General features: G+C 50.3%; 1 protein-coding gene across 1 annotated transcript in view; it reads right to left on the bottom strand.

Annotated features, from left to right (window-relative positions):
• The window catches only part of ACACA (acetyl-CoA carboxylase alpha), a 134987-nt gene continuing 117186 nt past the window's right edge, over nucleotides 1-17801 (bottom strand). Inside the window, 4 exon segments of the mRNA XM_063341859.1 lie at nucleotides 1-2520; nucleotides 3883-4019; nucleotides 7172-7342; nucleotides 8091-8245. Of these exon segments, the coding sequence (XP_063197929.1) occupies nucleotides 2394-2520; nucleotides 3883-4019; nucleotides 7172-7342; nucleotides 8091-8245 (590 nt within the window). The 3' untranslated portion in view covers nucleotides 1-2393.

The following is a 17801-nucleotide window of genomic DNA, read 5'->3' as shown; positions in this document are numbered from 1 at the left end:
TCAGCACCAGCGAGAACCGTACGTACCGAGGGTGGTATCCTCACCACCCCCGCCCCGCTGGGTGACCGCCCCGGCACCGGCACCGCGGCACTGGGAAGAACAGCCGGGACGTGGGCCGGTGACGCTGCCACGGCGCTTCTGCAGGTCTGGACCTCCCCAGGGCTCGTGCTGGACTTTGAGTTCAGACCAGCTCCGGTGTTAGCTCATGGCTGGGGTTTTTTGGAGCTACTTCTCCCCCAGATGAAGTGGAGCCCGGCCCCGTGCCCGTAACACCGACACGGAGGGCTCTGCCCTTGCCCGGCAGAGGAGAGACTTCGGCAGCGACAGCTCCCACCCCAGGCAGAAGGAACGGAAGCGTGCGCGCTGGGACACTGCCCAGAACACCCGCAGATGTCCCGGATGAGGGACCAACCTGTGGCACCACCTCGTAGGAAAGCCTGGTGACAGAGCAGGAGCCCAGCGAGTCCCCGCGCTGTGATCCCCCCGCGGTCCTGCCTGGCTGAGACATTCTCCGTCTGTCCTGCTGCAGCCCACATTGGCATAAGTAAAAGCATCTTTGGGGGTTGTTCAGGGGGCTCTAGTGGGAAAAAAAAAAGTCTCTTAAATCAAATTAGGGTTCTTAACGATTGAAAAAAAGCTAGTCCTTTGGATGGCATGGCCACCGCTCGTCCCCGGGGAGCCGAGCGGTGACCCGCCCCGGGGCTGCACCGGGATTTTACAGGAGCTGTGGCACCGCAGGCGCAGACGGGCTGCGTTGCACTTCAGAAGGAAACTGTACAGGTGCGAGGCACTGGCATCATCATTCATTAATTCTCTCATAAAAACATCCCTTCTGATTCATGCTAAATTGAAAGAGGAACTGTGAAATCTGAAATACTTTTAAGACACTCATTGGTGTAAGCTCTCCAGTACTATTTAGACCAAGTTCTGTAACAGTATCTAGGGGCTGACCACGCTTCTCTCTAGAGTTCCAGCTTGTCTGGTCTTTTAACACGGTCAGGAGGCCCACGAAAATAAAGAAATATAGAAATAAGCCCAGGGCCGGGGCCGGGGTGAGCCCATGGTGACCTGCGCTGCTGCCGCAGCTCCGCGCCGGCGCCGCACTCACCGGCCAGACACCCGCCCCAGAGAATCCCTCCTCAGCGGCTGCGAGAGCCACCACCGGAACGGGAGAAAAAGTGAAAAAGCCAGCTGGCGCTAAGGAAGGGGATAAGCAAAAATAACTTTTATTTCCGTCTTCCCACGTGAATAACAGCGGTCCCTTCTCCCAGGGCCAGACAAACAGGCGGCTCCGCTCGAGCCAGCGCCGGGGCAGAGGTGAGCGATGGAGAAAAACTTTGCTCAGATGTGGCAGAGCTGAGATTTCCCTTCGTGGTCCTAACCCCAGCTGTGTTTTTGACTCTGTCCCTTCCCCTCCCTTACCCTGGCAGGTTCTATCTGCTTCAGCCACCCGCTCCCATGAAGTACGTGTGCCAGTGGGGCTGCCCGTTATCCATCAAAATAAGCAGGGAAGGAAGAACAGAAATGGCTGAGCAGCTGCATTTTGGTCTCCTCTTTCACCTTCTCCTAGAAGGGCCTTTCACAGAATTTACTGACCTGTTCTAAAGGAATTGGGCACAAAGGCAAAGCGAGTGGGGATTTAACCTCCAAAATCCTGCCCTTCGCATTCCGGGGAGGCCCAGGAGCCTTCCCCGCAGGCTGCCCGGGCACGGCCTGCCCACAAACAGCCTTCAACGCTGCTTCTCTACTACCGAGTAACAAGACAAGACGTTTGAAATACAAATCACGACTGGCTGATGGAGACAAGAGGGCGGTGGGCTCCGCTCGCCCCCAGGAGGGAGGACGGTGGGCTCCCACCCGCTCCGGGGAGGCAGAGCCCGTCCTCGGCTGCAGCAGCGCTCTCGTGGGGGGTGACATTGGCACTTGTCAGCACAAAGCTGCCGCTACCCGGCGGGGTGTGAAAAGAGAAGCAGGCAGGGGCGCAGGGGCATGAATTTAAACGAGCCCCTGCTTTGCTATGCCAAGACCTCACGGTACCGGAGCACCCTTCATTGCCTGGCCGTAGCGTTTTCGGGTGGCAGCCGAACAGCGAACTGATGCATTGGTCCAGTCACGCTTTGTTAAATAAATAAGGTACAGTTAGACAGCTGTAACTCAATTCCGCAGGCGCTTGTGTTTATACATTTTCCTCATGTCTCTGGCCAAAGAACACACTTCCTCTGGTCAGTCTGATTTGAAAAAATAAAAATGTCACTCTTCCAGCGTTTCCCTGAGCCTCCCCGTCTCGGTACAGTGGTCGCAGTCGAGCAGACAAAGGGCAATTCTGAGCTTCGTTGGTTTTTTTTTTTTCCTCCACTGTACCGGGCAAGGGGGAGTGTGGGAAATCGATGCTCTTACGTTGAAGAAGGCGAGTCCATTGTGGAGAGGATCCGCACGATCTCGGCTCGCTGGGTGGGTGATATATGCTGGGTCATGTGCACTATCGAATCCATGGCAACCTCCGGATTGGCCTGGACCAGGCTGGAAAGAGGCGAGAGTTAAGTGACAACAGCCCCGGCATTTGCACCAGAGCACGTCCGACAGCTCCCCATCAGACCCGGGGTGGGGGGGACTGGAAATCTGGGGTCTGTAGGAAGGATCGGACAGGCAGGCACCCGCGGGAGCTGACTGTGAGCAGCGCAAGAGCTGCGCTCGCTTGGAGGCCCTCGTGCCACCCAATTTGCTGGTGGCAACCAGCCCAGAGGCTGAAATCCCGAGAGGCTGGAGCATGGGGGCCCAGGGGGGACATGGGGAGGCCAGGAGCTCTGGAGCGTGCCCTGGTCCCACCAGCAGCACCTTCAAAGGCTGCTGACAGCACCCACATCTCCCCCTCCCTGATGGGGCAGAGCCCCGTCTGCTGTAGCACGGATGGAGAAAGTGGTGGAAATGACGGGACGAGACACTCCACGGAGTCAGACACGGGACACGGAAACCAGAGGAGCTTCACTCCACGGTTCGGTGCCCTCCCCGGCTCCCTCAGAGGCAAAGCTGCTGTAAGAGATTCTCCAGTTTAAGACATAAAAAATTATCCAAATTAGATCTGTTCAAGTCCAGCAAAGCTCATGAGGCTTCACTGGCTCCGCTGCACGAATGTCCGTGCAAATGCGCACAGTAACTCTTACAAGCAGGAGGAACAGATACTCCACCGGTGTTTTAGTATTCTGGGGGGTTATTTGGTGTAGTTCTGAACAGCAATCGAAGGGAACTGGGCATTTTATGACATTGAGCACAGAAGAAACTAGGCAGGCTTGCCTGGGCAGTCTGGGGCTAGAAGAAAACAAAGGGAAATCATCCGTAAAGATATTCTGGCCCAGTGTGGTCAACACACCGCTTTGATAGCAGGAGCCCAGAGAGTTGCTTCCTCTCCCTGCTTCACGCAGTATGCGGCCCTCTAAAATAATTTTGCATTATCTGCCTCAAACAGAGAAAAGACACATTAATGGTGAAACTTCTCTGCCCTGGCCCTTCACGGCTCCTGTCTGAGGGAAGGGCGCGCACGGGCAGGGAGGTTTGGACACCGCTGGATCAGATGCTGCTGGGTTGTGCTTTTGGTCAAGGCGCCTGCCCCACAGCCTGCGCGGGAGGAACAGGAGATGCAGACTTTGTACAAATCCCTGTCTCACCGTAGCTCCACATTTGCCCCTGTATTTGCATTTCCAAAGGAAACCGCATTTCCAAATGCTCCTTCTGCGCTTGCCACAGAAAAAGGCCAATGAACGTGAAATGCCTGTGGAGCTGACGGATCCACTTCCCTCAGCTGGGGAAGCACGCGTGGCCACAATCAGAGGCCGAACTTTGCAAAATCCCCGTTCGGCAGGGGCAGAGTGTGCGTCGTTGCCTTACCTGCGTATCTGTTTGAGGATGTAGTCCCTCGAGATGTATTTGATGTTTTCATCCACAACAGAGCGAACACCTTCTTCTTCCGTCAGCTGTTTTTCCAGCCACTCCACCAGGTCCTTATTACTGTCCCACAAGTACGCCTGCGAACAAACCACACCTGTTATCTGGTGTCCCGGTGCTCCCCGCACACCGTCCCCGAAATTTAACTTGCAGTTTTTGGCAGCAATGGGTAAAACATTTGGCTGGAGCCCTCCGTGGTTTTCCCAGGGTGTACAGCTTTTATAAACACAACTAACGATTGGCAAAAGTCAAAAGGTGATATATTTCTTTTGCATTTCCTTCTGTAACTGGGACTAAAGGGAACCACGGAGGCAGCAGTGCTGCCAGCAGTGGCCACCAGACCGGCGGCATTGGCCCCAGGGAGAATCCCAGTTTCCTTCTGTGATCTGATGCCCAAATATGAGGGGGACGCCCAGAGGGGAGGGCGCGCAGAGACGCAGCTGATCTGGGGCTTCTCCCAGTGCTAAACTGTCATGGAACCCAGAAGTCCTTGTCACCGAAAGACTGACCCGGTGTCAGTGTCCCCCAGCAACCATGGGATCCACGGAATCCCTCATCCAGACAGAAACCCAACAGCACCTTCAGCCGGTGTGTGCACAGCAGAGGAGGTCGGGGTGTCCACATCCCTGAAAAATCTTGGCAACAACCCCCTTTTTTTCTTTTGCAAGATCATTTCACCTGATATTTGCTAGGTAGTTGACTACATAATAATTCAGGAGTGTGTTAGACGCCTAATAGCCTTCTCGCTCCTCTCTTCTCCTCTCATTTTCTTTACAAATCATTTAAGAATCGTTTTGTTAATGGTTTCCGGAAAAGCAAGTACCGCCATTAGCACTCATTCATATTTATGTCATTTTATTTGGGTAATTAAACACAAAGCTCGTCATTTAAAGGTGCACTATCCTTCTCTGTTATCACTGAGAAGTCAAAGTCAGAATGACAATGAGCTCGCTGCAGTACGGCCATCGGTGGCCGTGGGGCTGGCAGAGCGGGCACCCTCCCGGCGTGGGCGCAGAGCCCAGCAGAAGCCTGTGATGGATGTTTGCACCCAAAACTGAAGCCTCAGCGGGGGGGAGCGTGTTTGCAGAGCCCCTGGAGCAGCAGCAGGGAGGCCAGCAGAATCCCTCCCGTACCAGGACTCATCGCACGCCCCGGGCTCCTCCAGCCTCTCCCAGCAGAGCAATCCCTGCGCTCCACAGCCGCCGGCACCGTCCCAGCCTTCCCAAGGCTGGTTTTCCCCCCTGCCGTCCTTGCCAGCAGCAGAGAGGAGCGCAAAGGCGGCACTCGCATCATCAGCCTCCTCACCGCTCCCCCTTTATTTATATATTTCATTACCAGTTTTCAAAGTCCAAGGAATTGTCTCGCTCTTCCCGAGACTCTCACAAGCTGCCGAAGGTGCTGCTGCACCCACGGGCGACAGCCGGCACCATGGGGACGCAGCCCCAGGGGCAGACCCTGTCCCAGCCCCCCTCCTGCCTGACACGCTTGAATAAGAAACCAGGATTTTTTTTTTTTCTTTAACATTAGGTATGTGATTGTCTTAAAACAGCGATGTCATTTCAACCTCAAGATTTTGCTTATTTCATTGTTTTTTCTTATTATTATTTCAAACTCGTTAGGTTTTGCTCCCCGCTTCTGCCCCTAGACATGCCAGAAATGCTCCCTGCATACAAAGTAGGGCACTTAGGAAGATTTCAGGGAAGGGAAAAAAAAACCCACCCCAAGAAGCTGCCTTACGGTTGCAGACCTGCGTAAAGCTAGATTTACCCAAGAATCCCAAAGCTTTTAGTTTAGGAGAATATTTAATACTCTTATTAATCATTTTTAATCCGTTTGCTTTTAATTAAGAAACAGCATGATGCTTTCCTATCAACATATGCCAGGGAGCAGATTAATTGTGGCTTAAGATAACTCTCCTTGATTGGTGTAATGTATTAGCTAACGAGATGCCCGCTTTTAAAGACGCTCAGACACTACCTTGGAAAGCCTGCTGCCCTCCAGAGAACGCTTCCCCCCGCCCCGCTTCTCTGGAACCCCTGAGTGTTTGTGACTTTAAAAATAGAACAGAATAAAATAAAATGAAATTAAATTAAATAAATAAATAAAAGACTCAGATTGGAGGACTGTGACAAAAACAACCTGAGAGCAGCTCCAGAGATTGCTCTTCGGAGATTGCCAGCTTCCGAGTTGGCGCGCAATTAAAAAAAAAGAAATCCTCACCGCAGCTATCAGACGAGGGCTGCGGACGGTGCCAAGCGACCCCCCCCTGCCTCAGGCCCTGGCAGTTGGCTTTTACAGCCGGTGCGTGTCCCCGCCTCAGGCGGCGTTAAAGCCCGGTGCATCCCGGGGGACGCCTGGCAGGAGAATGGCAGGGGCTGCCCTGGCTGGGACACAGCAACGGTGACGGACTGCCAGGCACACACGAGCTGTCCCCACCGCCTCTGAGCTCATGGCCCGGGGAGAGGGAAGGCAGGCGAGGGCAGCCCAGGGGAAGGGGGGGAACAGCGCGGCCATGGTCTGCGCCACAAGCAGCAGGATGGGCGGATGAGGTAGGTTGGCTGTACATGTGCCCCACGAAACATCTGGATACAAGCACTGCATCCCCACACCCTTTTCACTGTCAGTGGGATAGAGCAGGATTGAGGGTATTATTCAGTAAGAAAGCATAATTGAAAATAAAATAAAAATCCTGCTTTCACATCACAGAGGATCCCAAGGGTGGCAGGGACCGGTGTGCCCAGCGAGGACTGCTCCTCCGTAACAGCCTCTGTAAGCATGAGCAGCTCCGCGGCGCTATTTTAGGCACGCTGTGCACAGAAACAAGGAGAGGGAGATACTCAGGGCTGGTGGATAGAGCATGTGTTGCGACTCCTGGGACTCCTGCTGCCAGTTCTGCCAGACAGCAGCACCTCTGCGCAGCCTTCCTCCCACACCCTGCCCTGCCTCGCTCTGCTGAGCGCGCTCTTCATCTTTGTAAGGTGCTCAGATTTTCATATCAACGGTGCTACAGGCTTGGGAAAAAAAACTATTTTGATTTTCTGGCCTGCTATAAAAAGCATTCCCATAAAACAACTCATGGCCCGGAACATTCCTCAGAAGTTCTCTTTCATCATCTAAAATGTTTTTTGGACATTCCGATTAAAAAACAGAGACCAAACTCCACCCGGGAGAACTTCACTGAGCTCAAGCCTAGGAAAAACTATGGCCTTGGTCAAACTGTGTTTTCATTTACCTTCACTGTCCCTTCAACTTCCACAAACCAGCGTCTCAGCATAGCCTGGATCTGCCCGTCAGTCAGCTCAGGATTGGCATCATGGATCTTCTTTTTGACCACATCTTCTAGAAGAAGACGTCTTAATCTCCAGTAGAAGAAGGTACGGGAAGTTTTCCAGTCTAGAATGTCCTGACCAAGACATATGTGGAGAAGGAGAAATGAGTGAGGGACAAGATCTACCTGGAGAAATATATACGCCTTATTCCCAATGGCAAAAAAAAGCTTGCACCCATTATATACTTAGTTATATCACTTGCACGAGAGAAATACAAAGACTCCCACATCTGAGCTTTGCAGACTTCCACCCTGTTGTACCATTAAGTCACCAGAAGCTACATCCAGCCTCCTTTGTCACCCAGAAGTCTGCTCCCTCCTGCAAAAAGCTCTGCAGAGGAGCAGCACAGCCTGAGACACTCACATCCAAGGGGAGAGGGAACCAGGAGAATCCCATCGGCCAGGGTTCCAACCCTGATGCGACAGCAGCCCTCCCCACCGCTGAGGGTCCCCACGGGTACAGGCTTCCCTGCCTTCCCACTTCCCTGCCTTCCCCTTCTGCCAGGCACACTGCAACGTGCACTCGGGGGGGTTTGATGTGGTGGCTAAGGGTCCACCAGTGAAGCCCAGAAAACATGGGGTCTCAAATGGGCATGGATCAGGTAAAGGTGCTAGAAAACACCATGTGCTTGTGTTCTGGGGCCAGAAAACAGCTGGTGGGTGGAGAGGGTTTGCTCCTGTGGCAAGAGTCATTGGGACAGAGGTTTATCTGCAGGCCCGCAGGCGGCCTCCAGCAGCAGCCTCCCCGACTGCAGACTGTCATTTCCCACACGTGCCAAACCCCCCACAAGGATGTCCCCAGGGAAAGCTCGCCGATACTCACGGTTATGGCACCCTTCTCCTGCATCCGGCCGGGCGTGTCATGCAAGTCTGCAAACTGCATGGCTACCTGGTGGTAAATGGGGATCAGGAATTCCTCCCGCTCCTTTAGCTTGGTCTCCAGCTCCTTTCGGTCGGCGGGGCTCAGCTCGGGGGTACCTGCAACCAGGCACAGCCATGCGTCAGAGACCTTTGGCAGGGCAAAGCGAGGGGTGCTCAGAGGAAAGGCAGCTCTGGACAGCCCAGAGGGAGAATGGAGGTTCCTTCTGTTCCTGCATACAGGTGAAACCCAGACTGCATTTGGCCAGGGCAAACACCAGACCATCAGCTCCCAGCAACGCCAAGCAGAGCCTTGCCTCAAATCTAAGTGTTCCAGCCCAGATTTCCTGCCACCAATATTCAGGCAAGATCTTCAAAGGAGTTTTCACCATGGAAACTCTATTCCATTTAAATGCCAATGAGCTGAGCCATCAATTAAGTGACATTTACTGGACTTACTCCTAAAAAAGAGTAATGTCCCAACGCGCAGTTCATTTAGCAAGAAACATGGACAATGTAAAACCACCTAGACAATTTCAAGTTCTCCTGCAGGCTGGTTCCTGCCAGCAGCTGTTAGAGCCACTGCCTCATTAAGGAAAACATACAAGTTATGCTAGAGATGCCAAAACCGCTCACATTCAGTTTAACAGCGATCAGCACACATGAGTCCCAATCACGGATGGACAAGAATAAAACTGTGTCAAGAAGATAATGTCCTGTGGAGTTCATAATTTTTAATTTATTTTAAAGCATTCGGCTCAGATAAAATTGACTTTGATTAAAACAAAAACACGCATTAAACAGTTTCTGATTAATTTCGGAATTGCCTGACCCGGACTAAGCCAGGCAAGGGGAAATACATGGTGCTGCGGAGGCACGTGGCAGGTCCTGCCGCTCCCCGCAGCAGAACTCCTTCCCCGAGCTGCCCCTTCATCAAACTGAGAATATAAATCCCCTCTTCCCCCTGTAACAGGCCACAGGGAGCGTAATCGTAAGCGCAACCCTCCCCTGAACCTGTAGTAATTTACACCAGGTCAAAGTTGGTCCAGAAGCAGGTCAATGCTTCTCCTACATGGCCTCACCGACACACGTGCAAGAGGCCCTTATGCAGAGGCAGAGTATTTAGAGCCAATCTTAGTTCAATTTAAGCAAAGATTGCAATCTGAGCCAAATTATATGGTACTGGATACTCTGCTGAATTGTGCCGTTTTTTAACCTCCCACCCACACCACAAGCTCTGGTTGCAAGTTCAGGGCCTCAGAGACAGCTGCCTCCCATCTCGCCTCCCCTGTTAAAGCCGAGGTCGCTGGCAATCTGAAGCCGGGTCATGGAGGAGTCTTGCTCCAAGCCCTGGTGGGCTGTAACATTCAACTGACCTAGGGCACCTCCCATTCAAATGTTAATATAACCGCCCATGCGCCCGGGAGACATGCAAGCACGATTGCTCTTCAGTGTGCAGAGGGGAGCTGAGACCTACAACAAAGAGGTGTCCTGCCCAGTAGCACAAGAAGTCAACTGGAGAACCTGGAATGAAAGCCGGCACCGTGATCCAGCTGGAGGACAATGCTCCTTTCCTTGTAGCCTGAGTGTCGTGACTGCATTTTGTGGTGTGTGACCACCACCAAGCTTTCCTTGGTTCTAATCTTTATCATTTGTGAAGGAACGTCGATGGGATTAAACACAACATCTACCATTACATCAACACCTATTGTTAAACTGCCACACTGCCAGGCTGGGTGACGTGGAAGGCAATGGCTGGGGAGAGGCAGGAGGACAGCTGAGCCATGGGGGTTCTCAGCAGCTCCATGGCCACGGTCCAGTCTGGAAACAGCAGGAAGCCAGAGCAATCCAAGTACCTTCCAACAAAACCAGATGAAATTAGCAGGCAGCAGCTCTACAAAAACCCCAACAAGAGGGAACACTCACACAGTGCACAATCAAATGGTAGACTCACTGCCACAGGAGGCCCCGAGTCCCTAAAGTACAAAGCGGCTCACAGAAAGCCATCAAATTCACGCAAATAAAGTCCATCACGGGCTTCTAAGCACAAAGATGACGATACAAACCTGCTCTCGAGAAGCCTCTAAACCACAGGACTGCTGGAAGCTGAGGGTGTCTCGGGAAAAGCATCACTGCATTTGCACGATGCTTCTACTCTTTCCTTGAGCACCCAAGCCACGGGCCAGCCATACCACGGCTCTTTCTAGGGAAGGAATGTTTTTATGAGCCTACCAATATAAATGTTACCTAACCTTTCCAATGCTAGTAAGAAGGTTTTAATTAAGAGAAGCTACTCTTATAACCTTCAGAATAAAAAATTATCTATATTTATCCATGTTAAATTCCCAGGCTCCTACACCTCTGTGTTTTAAATGGCAACGCATGCACTTAAGGCAGTAACGCTCATGTATTCTGGCCGATCTGCCACACTCGCCGTGTACAGTCAAACCAGCCAGGCCCAGTAATGATTTAGGTGAGATTAACAAATATGTCAATGTCTATTTTCTGCTTAATTTAAAAGCAGCGTCTATAAAGATTTTTGACTTCTGAACCCTGTTCTCCTGGAAGAAAGAAGGTAACAATGAGGAGGGGGGATAAAGAGTGATTATCCCATCATCGATCGTTTGTCAGGAGCATTTCTTATTCACTGGACTATTGTAAAAAGCTAAGCTCTCGATCAATCCTGTAAGCCCCCTGTACAATTAAATATCTTGGAATGGTTTTCTTTCTTTCCTAGTCAGATCTTGAGGCCTCAGGGTTTTTCAGAAAGCTGGGGCTTTATTTATTTATTTCTCGGAAAAAGAAGTCTCCTTCCACAAATCTTAGACTGGTAAGGAGAGAGGAGATAAAATATGGGATTCCTTTGCTCTAAAGGTACTTGACAGTTAATGAAACTGTTAAAGTTTAAATCATAGGAACATTATAGACCTCTAGGTATGGATCGGCTACTAATCAATAGAGAAACAAAAGAAGCAGCACTCGGAAATGGCCACATTACAATGCAAACACCAAGCGTGGAGGGTTTTGGCATGCAGGTGGGGCATGCAGGTAAGACAAGACGACAATTTAAAGGAAGAAAGAACACGTGTGACCTTCCTAACTTGGCAGGCAGCACAGGACACTTTCTAAGGCAGCACTCTAAGTGCCATAAAATGTCACATTTATCTTGGATTGCAGTTTGCTCTGCGGTCTCCAAGTATGCTTGTATCTATATATAGTGCCGGTATGATCACAGCCATTGGCATGATCGGAAGAGGCCGGTAAATGTCTTAATCCGGCTCTCAACACCTTCAAAGCCTACCCGCAGTGGTAAATGTACCACGACGTCTCCATTCTATGGTCTTTTCCTTATTCTTTTTTTGATCCCCAGCAAAACTGGGGGATCAGACGCCCTCAGCTTAAACGACTTGAAAAAACGCCCTGGGGAAGCAACAACATCGGGGGTACCAAATTAGAGCGTCTCTTCTGAGGTCGAAAGAGCAGTGATCAGGGTCTTGCCAAAACGCCCTTCGCCCTGCAAAAATTCCTCATCAACAACAGGCAAGAGATGTGCCCTTGCTAAAACCCTCCACTCAAAACCTACAAAAACTAATTTAAAACCACATGTAAAAAGTATTTCACCCAAAATGTCCCCAAATGCTTCCTGGAGGAAGCTGGGAGCTTGCGCCTGCCTCTGTCCCCCATTGTCCACCCCCTGCCCTGTGTCCATCTCTGCCGTGGGGTGACACCAGCTGCCACAGCCTGGCTTTTGGGGTGACAAATGCCTTCTTCCCTGTGCTACAGCCCGGAACAGGCCCCCAGACCTGCTTCTCTATTTTTTTGTTTCTCTATTGATTAGTGGGGGCTAGCAGGACCCAGAAGAGTAAATGCCAAGATCTACGCTTGCCAAACCAAGCCCTTTGCCCACCCCGCGGGGAAGCGCCGCTACGGCAGGGACGTGCGGGCGTGCAGTACAGCCCGTCACCATGGAGGAAGGCTTCAGAGCAGTCACCCTCCCTGCACAGACAAATGGAAAAGCTGCCGCCATAAATCCAGGCAGAGGCCTCTCCCGTAAAGCGCTCTGATACCGAATATCAATTTATACTCCTCTCCAAAAGTTAAGGGGAAGCATCATGGCAGGGAAAGCAATGTCTAAACTGTTTTGATTTGTGCCCTGTTAAACAAAACGTCTCCTGTGAAGGAAGCGGCGTCCCCGAGCGTCCCTCCCATGGCAGAGGGAGCGTCCCCAGCGCAGTGTCCTGCAGTGGCTGCTGCCGGCTGTGGTGGCAGGGCTGCCTTTAATAAAGTTCCTGCCAGACGGAAATGGCTCAGCAGGACCATGAATCACGTCTTCCCATAACATTTAGTAGCAAAGTGCTTTTTTTAAATATGACCAGTTTAACAGGTTAGACAAAATGACTTCAAGAAATGTTATTGTAGGTTCCCTCTGATTGCAGAAAGCCAGGCAGCTTCTGAATCAATTTGATGGTTTATGGTTTCTAAGCTGCTAAAATGTGGGATTTTCTCCCTCACCCTCAGCACACAGCCACAGCACAGCCAAGCATTTACTTGTCCATTTTCTTGCCTCTTCCTCAAACATGCACTCAAAGACCTGGGCAAAGCCCAGCATCGAAGCCTCTGACCCTGCTGATTTGCGGCGATGGTCTCCACGCTCACTCTCAGACGCCGCACACTGAGAGTCGGGCAAAGCTTCAGCCCAGGCTCCAGCCCATCACAGCAGGGACAGTGGTGGCTCCTGCTAGGGGACAAAGACACAGTTGCTTTGTTCCCCAGCCACAGCAACAAGCCACCTCCTCTGAGCGGGAGGTCGAGGACGTGCCCACGACCCACCACCACAGAGACCAGAGGCCATCCAGGCCACCCTTCCTCTGGTGCCACCATCCAGACCTTAGTTGCTCACACACGTTTGACCCTGGCAAATGACCCCACAGCTCTGATTCTCAAAGACGACTTTTACAACATAAATAGTCCTATCTTACCAGACTACAAAGGAGCACTAATAACGACCGATTATCTCAATGTTACAATTACTACAGGCAAATTGGGGGATTTTTTTTTTTCCACTCAGGTAACACCAAAAAGCCCGCATTAAGTTAAATTTATCTTGGCATCTGCTTGTGGCCACTCTTTTCAGCAGAGCAGTTAAATCCCACCACAGCATGTGTTGGAAGGGTCCTTAGGAAATGAACTCTGGAGAAGTACAGCAGTTACTCTGCATCCAATGACATCATTAAATGTCCATTTTAACCCTGGTTATGAATGTTCTGCCTAATTTCCACACGTGCAACAACAATCCTCCTACTTGAATCTCACCTTCTCATCCTCTGCCTTTAACAAAGCTCTTGCCAGATAAAAATTCAGCAAAGACAGCAAGAATGCCAACCGTGTCCGGGCTGCCCAGGCAACGCGTCTCCCACCCCAGCTGGAAGGAGCCGCTCCAGAGGGGAGAAGGAAGGTCACCCAGAGCCACTCACGTCCCTGGAGAGACAGGCGTTTTTGGATTGTCGCGTGTTTCTTTAAATGAGACTGCTTGTAATTGCTTCACTAAATATTCAGTAGGATTTATGTTATAAAGGTGCAATATGAAATAGCAGCGAAGGTCACACATGCTCATGACACGGGCTTGAAATATCCTTGTACAACTGCACCGCGTGATGTTCCACCCTTGTCCTTTCCAACTCTTTGCTCCTGAGGTCTCACCCTGGCATCAGAGCAAACGGGCAAAGCGTGGCAGGTATGTAATTCCAAAAAATTCCTGTTTTGGGGAAAACATCTACAGCCCTCCTGGGAGGATATTCAAGATGCCAATTGTCATGAGGGAGCTGACAGAAAGCAGTACTCGCTCTTTTAGACTCATGATTGTGAATTAACAACAATTTAAATGCAGCAGCACTTGCATATAGAAGCAGTTACTGGGAATCAGAATTGCCTAAAAAGACAAAGTTAAAACCACTCACTGCATTTGTCCAAGACTTCATGAGAGATGGAATCGCAACAGCAGCATTTTTCTTAGTTGTTGCTCAAGAAAACAACCAGCACGCTGATTAATTACAACACCGAACAAACAACCTCCCCCCCAAGAAAAAAAGAATTACTAGACTTTAGAGCTGCAATCCACCTTTCCAAGCTAAAGCTTGGAATGAGACAGGTCACAGGATGGAAGTTTTCAGCCACTCAAGAAGCCAGGCTGTCCACAGTGGCACAGCTGGGGCCGAGAGGGACCTGCGGGTTCCGTTCTGCTCCCCCCGCCCCCAGCACGTTTATTTGCAGGAGGAATTGCTGTGCTAAAGGGGAGTTTGTGGGTTCAATGCTTGAGTCTTCACTCATTATTTGGGAATTAAAAGTTTGGCACATTCTTTACCCAACTAAAGTGTGAAGCAAGTCAGAAGCCAGCAGCACAGACTACCTGGGTGCCTCCCACTTCCCAAAATGCTGTATGCTTCCCCCCCCCGCCCCGCACCTTGTACAGTGTATACAGGCAAATGCAAAATGGGCATCTAATTCCAAATAAAATCAAAGATGCATGTCAGCACATGGGCAACTATTTCATAGGATCAGCCGAAGATATTCACGCTATTACAACATATACCAGGCGATGAAGAGATGCTTCCCTTTTACTATGAGATAAATACCTGATAGGAGAAATGTGAAAATGTAATATCCAATCTCGCTCTCGCTGGAGCCATTTTGCCATTCCTTTCATTCATATTCCACCGAATTTTTGCGTACATTACACCATGCATCTGAGACATTACACGCTCAGAATCTACAGGACAAAGTTACTTTTTATTCCATTCCTAAATGCTCTACTCTAATTGTAATAAATAAATAAAGTAAAATTGAATCTCCATATTTTTAACTCCAGCCTGAGCCTTACCATATGAATTGCTCCTACGTTTCTAGGCAGCCACCGCTCTCCTTGCGCACCTCCTCAGCGTGGCATCTGCTCTTGGGCAGGAGAAGGGCCATCCTTCCCTTCCTCGCCCTCTGCTCCGCACCGTTCACTGGTTTGCGATAGCACAAACCCTGAGTGACATTTTAATAAAACACGGGGGCTAATCAACATTTCAGCAATAGCGCTGGAGAATTGATAATGAACAGATTTATGTCAAATTATTCAATATCTGCCAGCCTTCGCTGCTCTCCCGCTCCCCAGTCGCAAGTCCAACCCCAGTGCGTGAAGACGCCTGGGATGGGAGCGCGGCCACCCGCTTCCCACCCTCCGCAACAGGCGCGAGCAGGTCCCTTCTCCCCGCTCTCAGCAGCTCCAGGGAGGGATGACAGCCATTCAGGGGTTAAAGAGAGGCAGTGAACCCCCAGCTAATGAGTAAGAATTCAGCAGGCAGTGTAAGATAAATGGAGCTTTCTCTGCTTCTGCTGGAGTCAGCATGAACTGCGGCCCTGCGGCTTGTTTGTGGCAAATGGAGTGCGCGAAATATCAAAGGGCAGTGATCCAGAAGAAGACCGACTTTGACAAATTTTAAATTGGCCAGAAAGAAAACCAGCAAAAAAAAAAAAAAAAAAAAAAAAAATTATGCAATTCACTGTGTCCTGCAATCTTGGCTTTCCTGCTATGGTACGGAATTAGTGGCAAAACAACAGCAATGATCGCCCGATGTTGGGAGCAATTACGAGCCATCTAAGTGAGATGCTTATCAGTGACTGAAGCTTTTAGAGCTCTCTGTATGTACAGTTGTAAGTGACTTGCTCTTGTGTTGCAGTCATTTTAATTAAAGTGTATGGAGTTTGCTGGGAGTAATTACCCTGTAGAGGAAGAGGGGGGAAAAAACCCCTGAACAGGCTGCTGCCTCCTCACATAGCTCACGGTTGGATTTTTGAGATTGTTGGCAGAAAACTGTATCCCCTCTTTTCTCCCGGTACTTTTTTCCGGGGATGCTGGTGCAGGTCCCACCGGTGTAATTCAAGGGTGCTCTGCAGGTGTCCCGCACCCACCTCAGGTGACAGACCCTCTGGAAGGGCCACCCAACGGGGACTAAGCTCATGTTCTCTGCTCCCCACCTTCCTCCACCGCTTCAGGATTTAAACACTCCAGGAGCCTCTTTGTCCGCAGCCAGTGACTCTGCTCCTGGGAAAGGATTCACCCGGCAGCCCCGCACAGAGGACTCCGTTTCTTTGCAGAGGCAGTAGGTTGGTTGGTTTGTCGGCAGAGCCAGGGCTGGAGCAAAGGTAAATACTCTTGGAAACAGCGCTCCCGCCGTAGCGCCATTTATCTGCACGGACCTGAGCTGACTGCGCAGCACTTTGCCTGCTCCAGCCACCCATCTGATTTCTCCTTCCCCCGGAGACTCGCACAGGGGGGCAGCTCTCCTGCATGGGCCACGGAGGTAGAAACCCCCCCAGGAGGTGCAGCTGGGAACCCCGACTGCCACCTTTACCCCATGAAGTGTGAAACACCTCAGGAGAGCACCATTTGGGACCCTCTGCTGGGTCTCCACAATTTGCTGTAGTCACACTAACTGTTTGCTCCTAAAGGGACACTGACAAGTCTAACATAGGTCAAAAGTGAGGTTTTGTGAAAAGAATCTCCTTGCTGCAACTACAGCCATTAAAACTGGGTTTGAACTCCAGCAGACACAGGCAGACGGAACAGCACATCCATCCGCCTGGGTCCCCGCACCCACTCTCTCACGCAGCAACACAGAAATGTACACCAGCAAGATCCGAACTCGGATAAAGCTGCTGCCTTCTGCTGGTCTGCAAAACTCCAACGCCTGCTAACCTGCTCTGCCCAGAAAGCAACCTGCACAGTGAGAGAAAACAAAGAAAGTGTCAAAATACTATCATTAAAAAAGGAGAGAAAATGTCTTTGATGCTACCAAAGGCATCAGTAAGAACCTGGTTTGCAGCAAGTGTCTGATTCTTAACACTCCCCGCACCCTTTACAATTATTATTCTCTTCCCAAGGCACATCAGAACAGTTGTTTTGTATATAAATTGTTGCACCGCCATAAATTAAAAAAAGCCAAATAATAAAATGTAACTGCAGCAATAGCCACGATTTATCAGTCATTTGCAGAACACTTTTCCTCCTGAAGGATCCCAAAAGGCTTTATAAATTCAAACCATACCCACGTAGCATGCTTCTTCCACTACTGAAATGTAGTCAATTTTGGAGGTAAAAAGAGGCTCTGTAAGATTATACTCTTATAGTAAGAGCTAGTAAAGAACTGTTTAAAGAGTCTATTCCTCTGAGAGAGTACATATCTGATATTAAGTGCATTTTGCCAAACACTCTGTATTTTGGGTTGTTTGGTGTACCCCCAGTGCTGGGATCGTTTGGAGCGAAAAGCACAGTAATAATCCAAGGCAGGCAGTGCCACGCTAGCCACGGAGCACTGCGGATCACCCCCTGTTTCACTGAGGAGCTGAAGAATATTTTTTATTTTCTTGAATCCAAAGCACAGACAGATATCATTACTCAAAACCAGCTCAGACACACAGACATCGTCCAGCAGCCCAAAATGTCTTTGACCAAATTCTCAGTTACGGCAAATGACACCAGCTGAGGGTTTGTCCCACAAGCTTTTAGTGGGCTGAGTAATTGCTGAGATGGAAACTAGACTCAAGCGTCTCTAGTAAGTGTCTGTTGTAAGACCCAGTCATTTAAAAATAAATAAATAAATAAATAAATCAGTTCCAAAAGACAGTACATTAC

Source organism: Chroicocephalus ridibundus, chromosome 7, assembly GCF_963924245.1.
Source record: "Chroicocephalus ridibundus chromosome 7, bChrRid1.1, whole genome shotgun sequence".
Taxonomy (NCBI): Eukaryota; Metazoa; Chordata; class Aves; order Charadriiformes; family Laridae; genus Chroicocephalus; species Chroicocephalus ridibundus.
The sequence above is the reverse complement of the archived record's forward strand: the minus strand, read 5'-3'. Positions and strand labels throughout refer to the sequence as shown.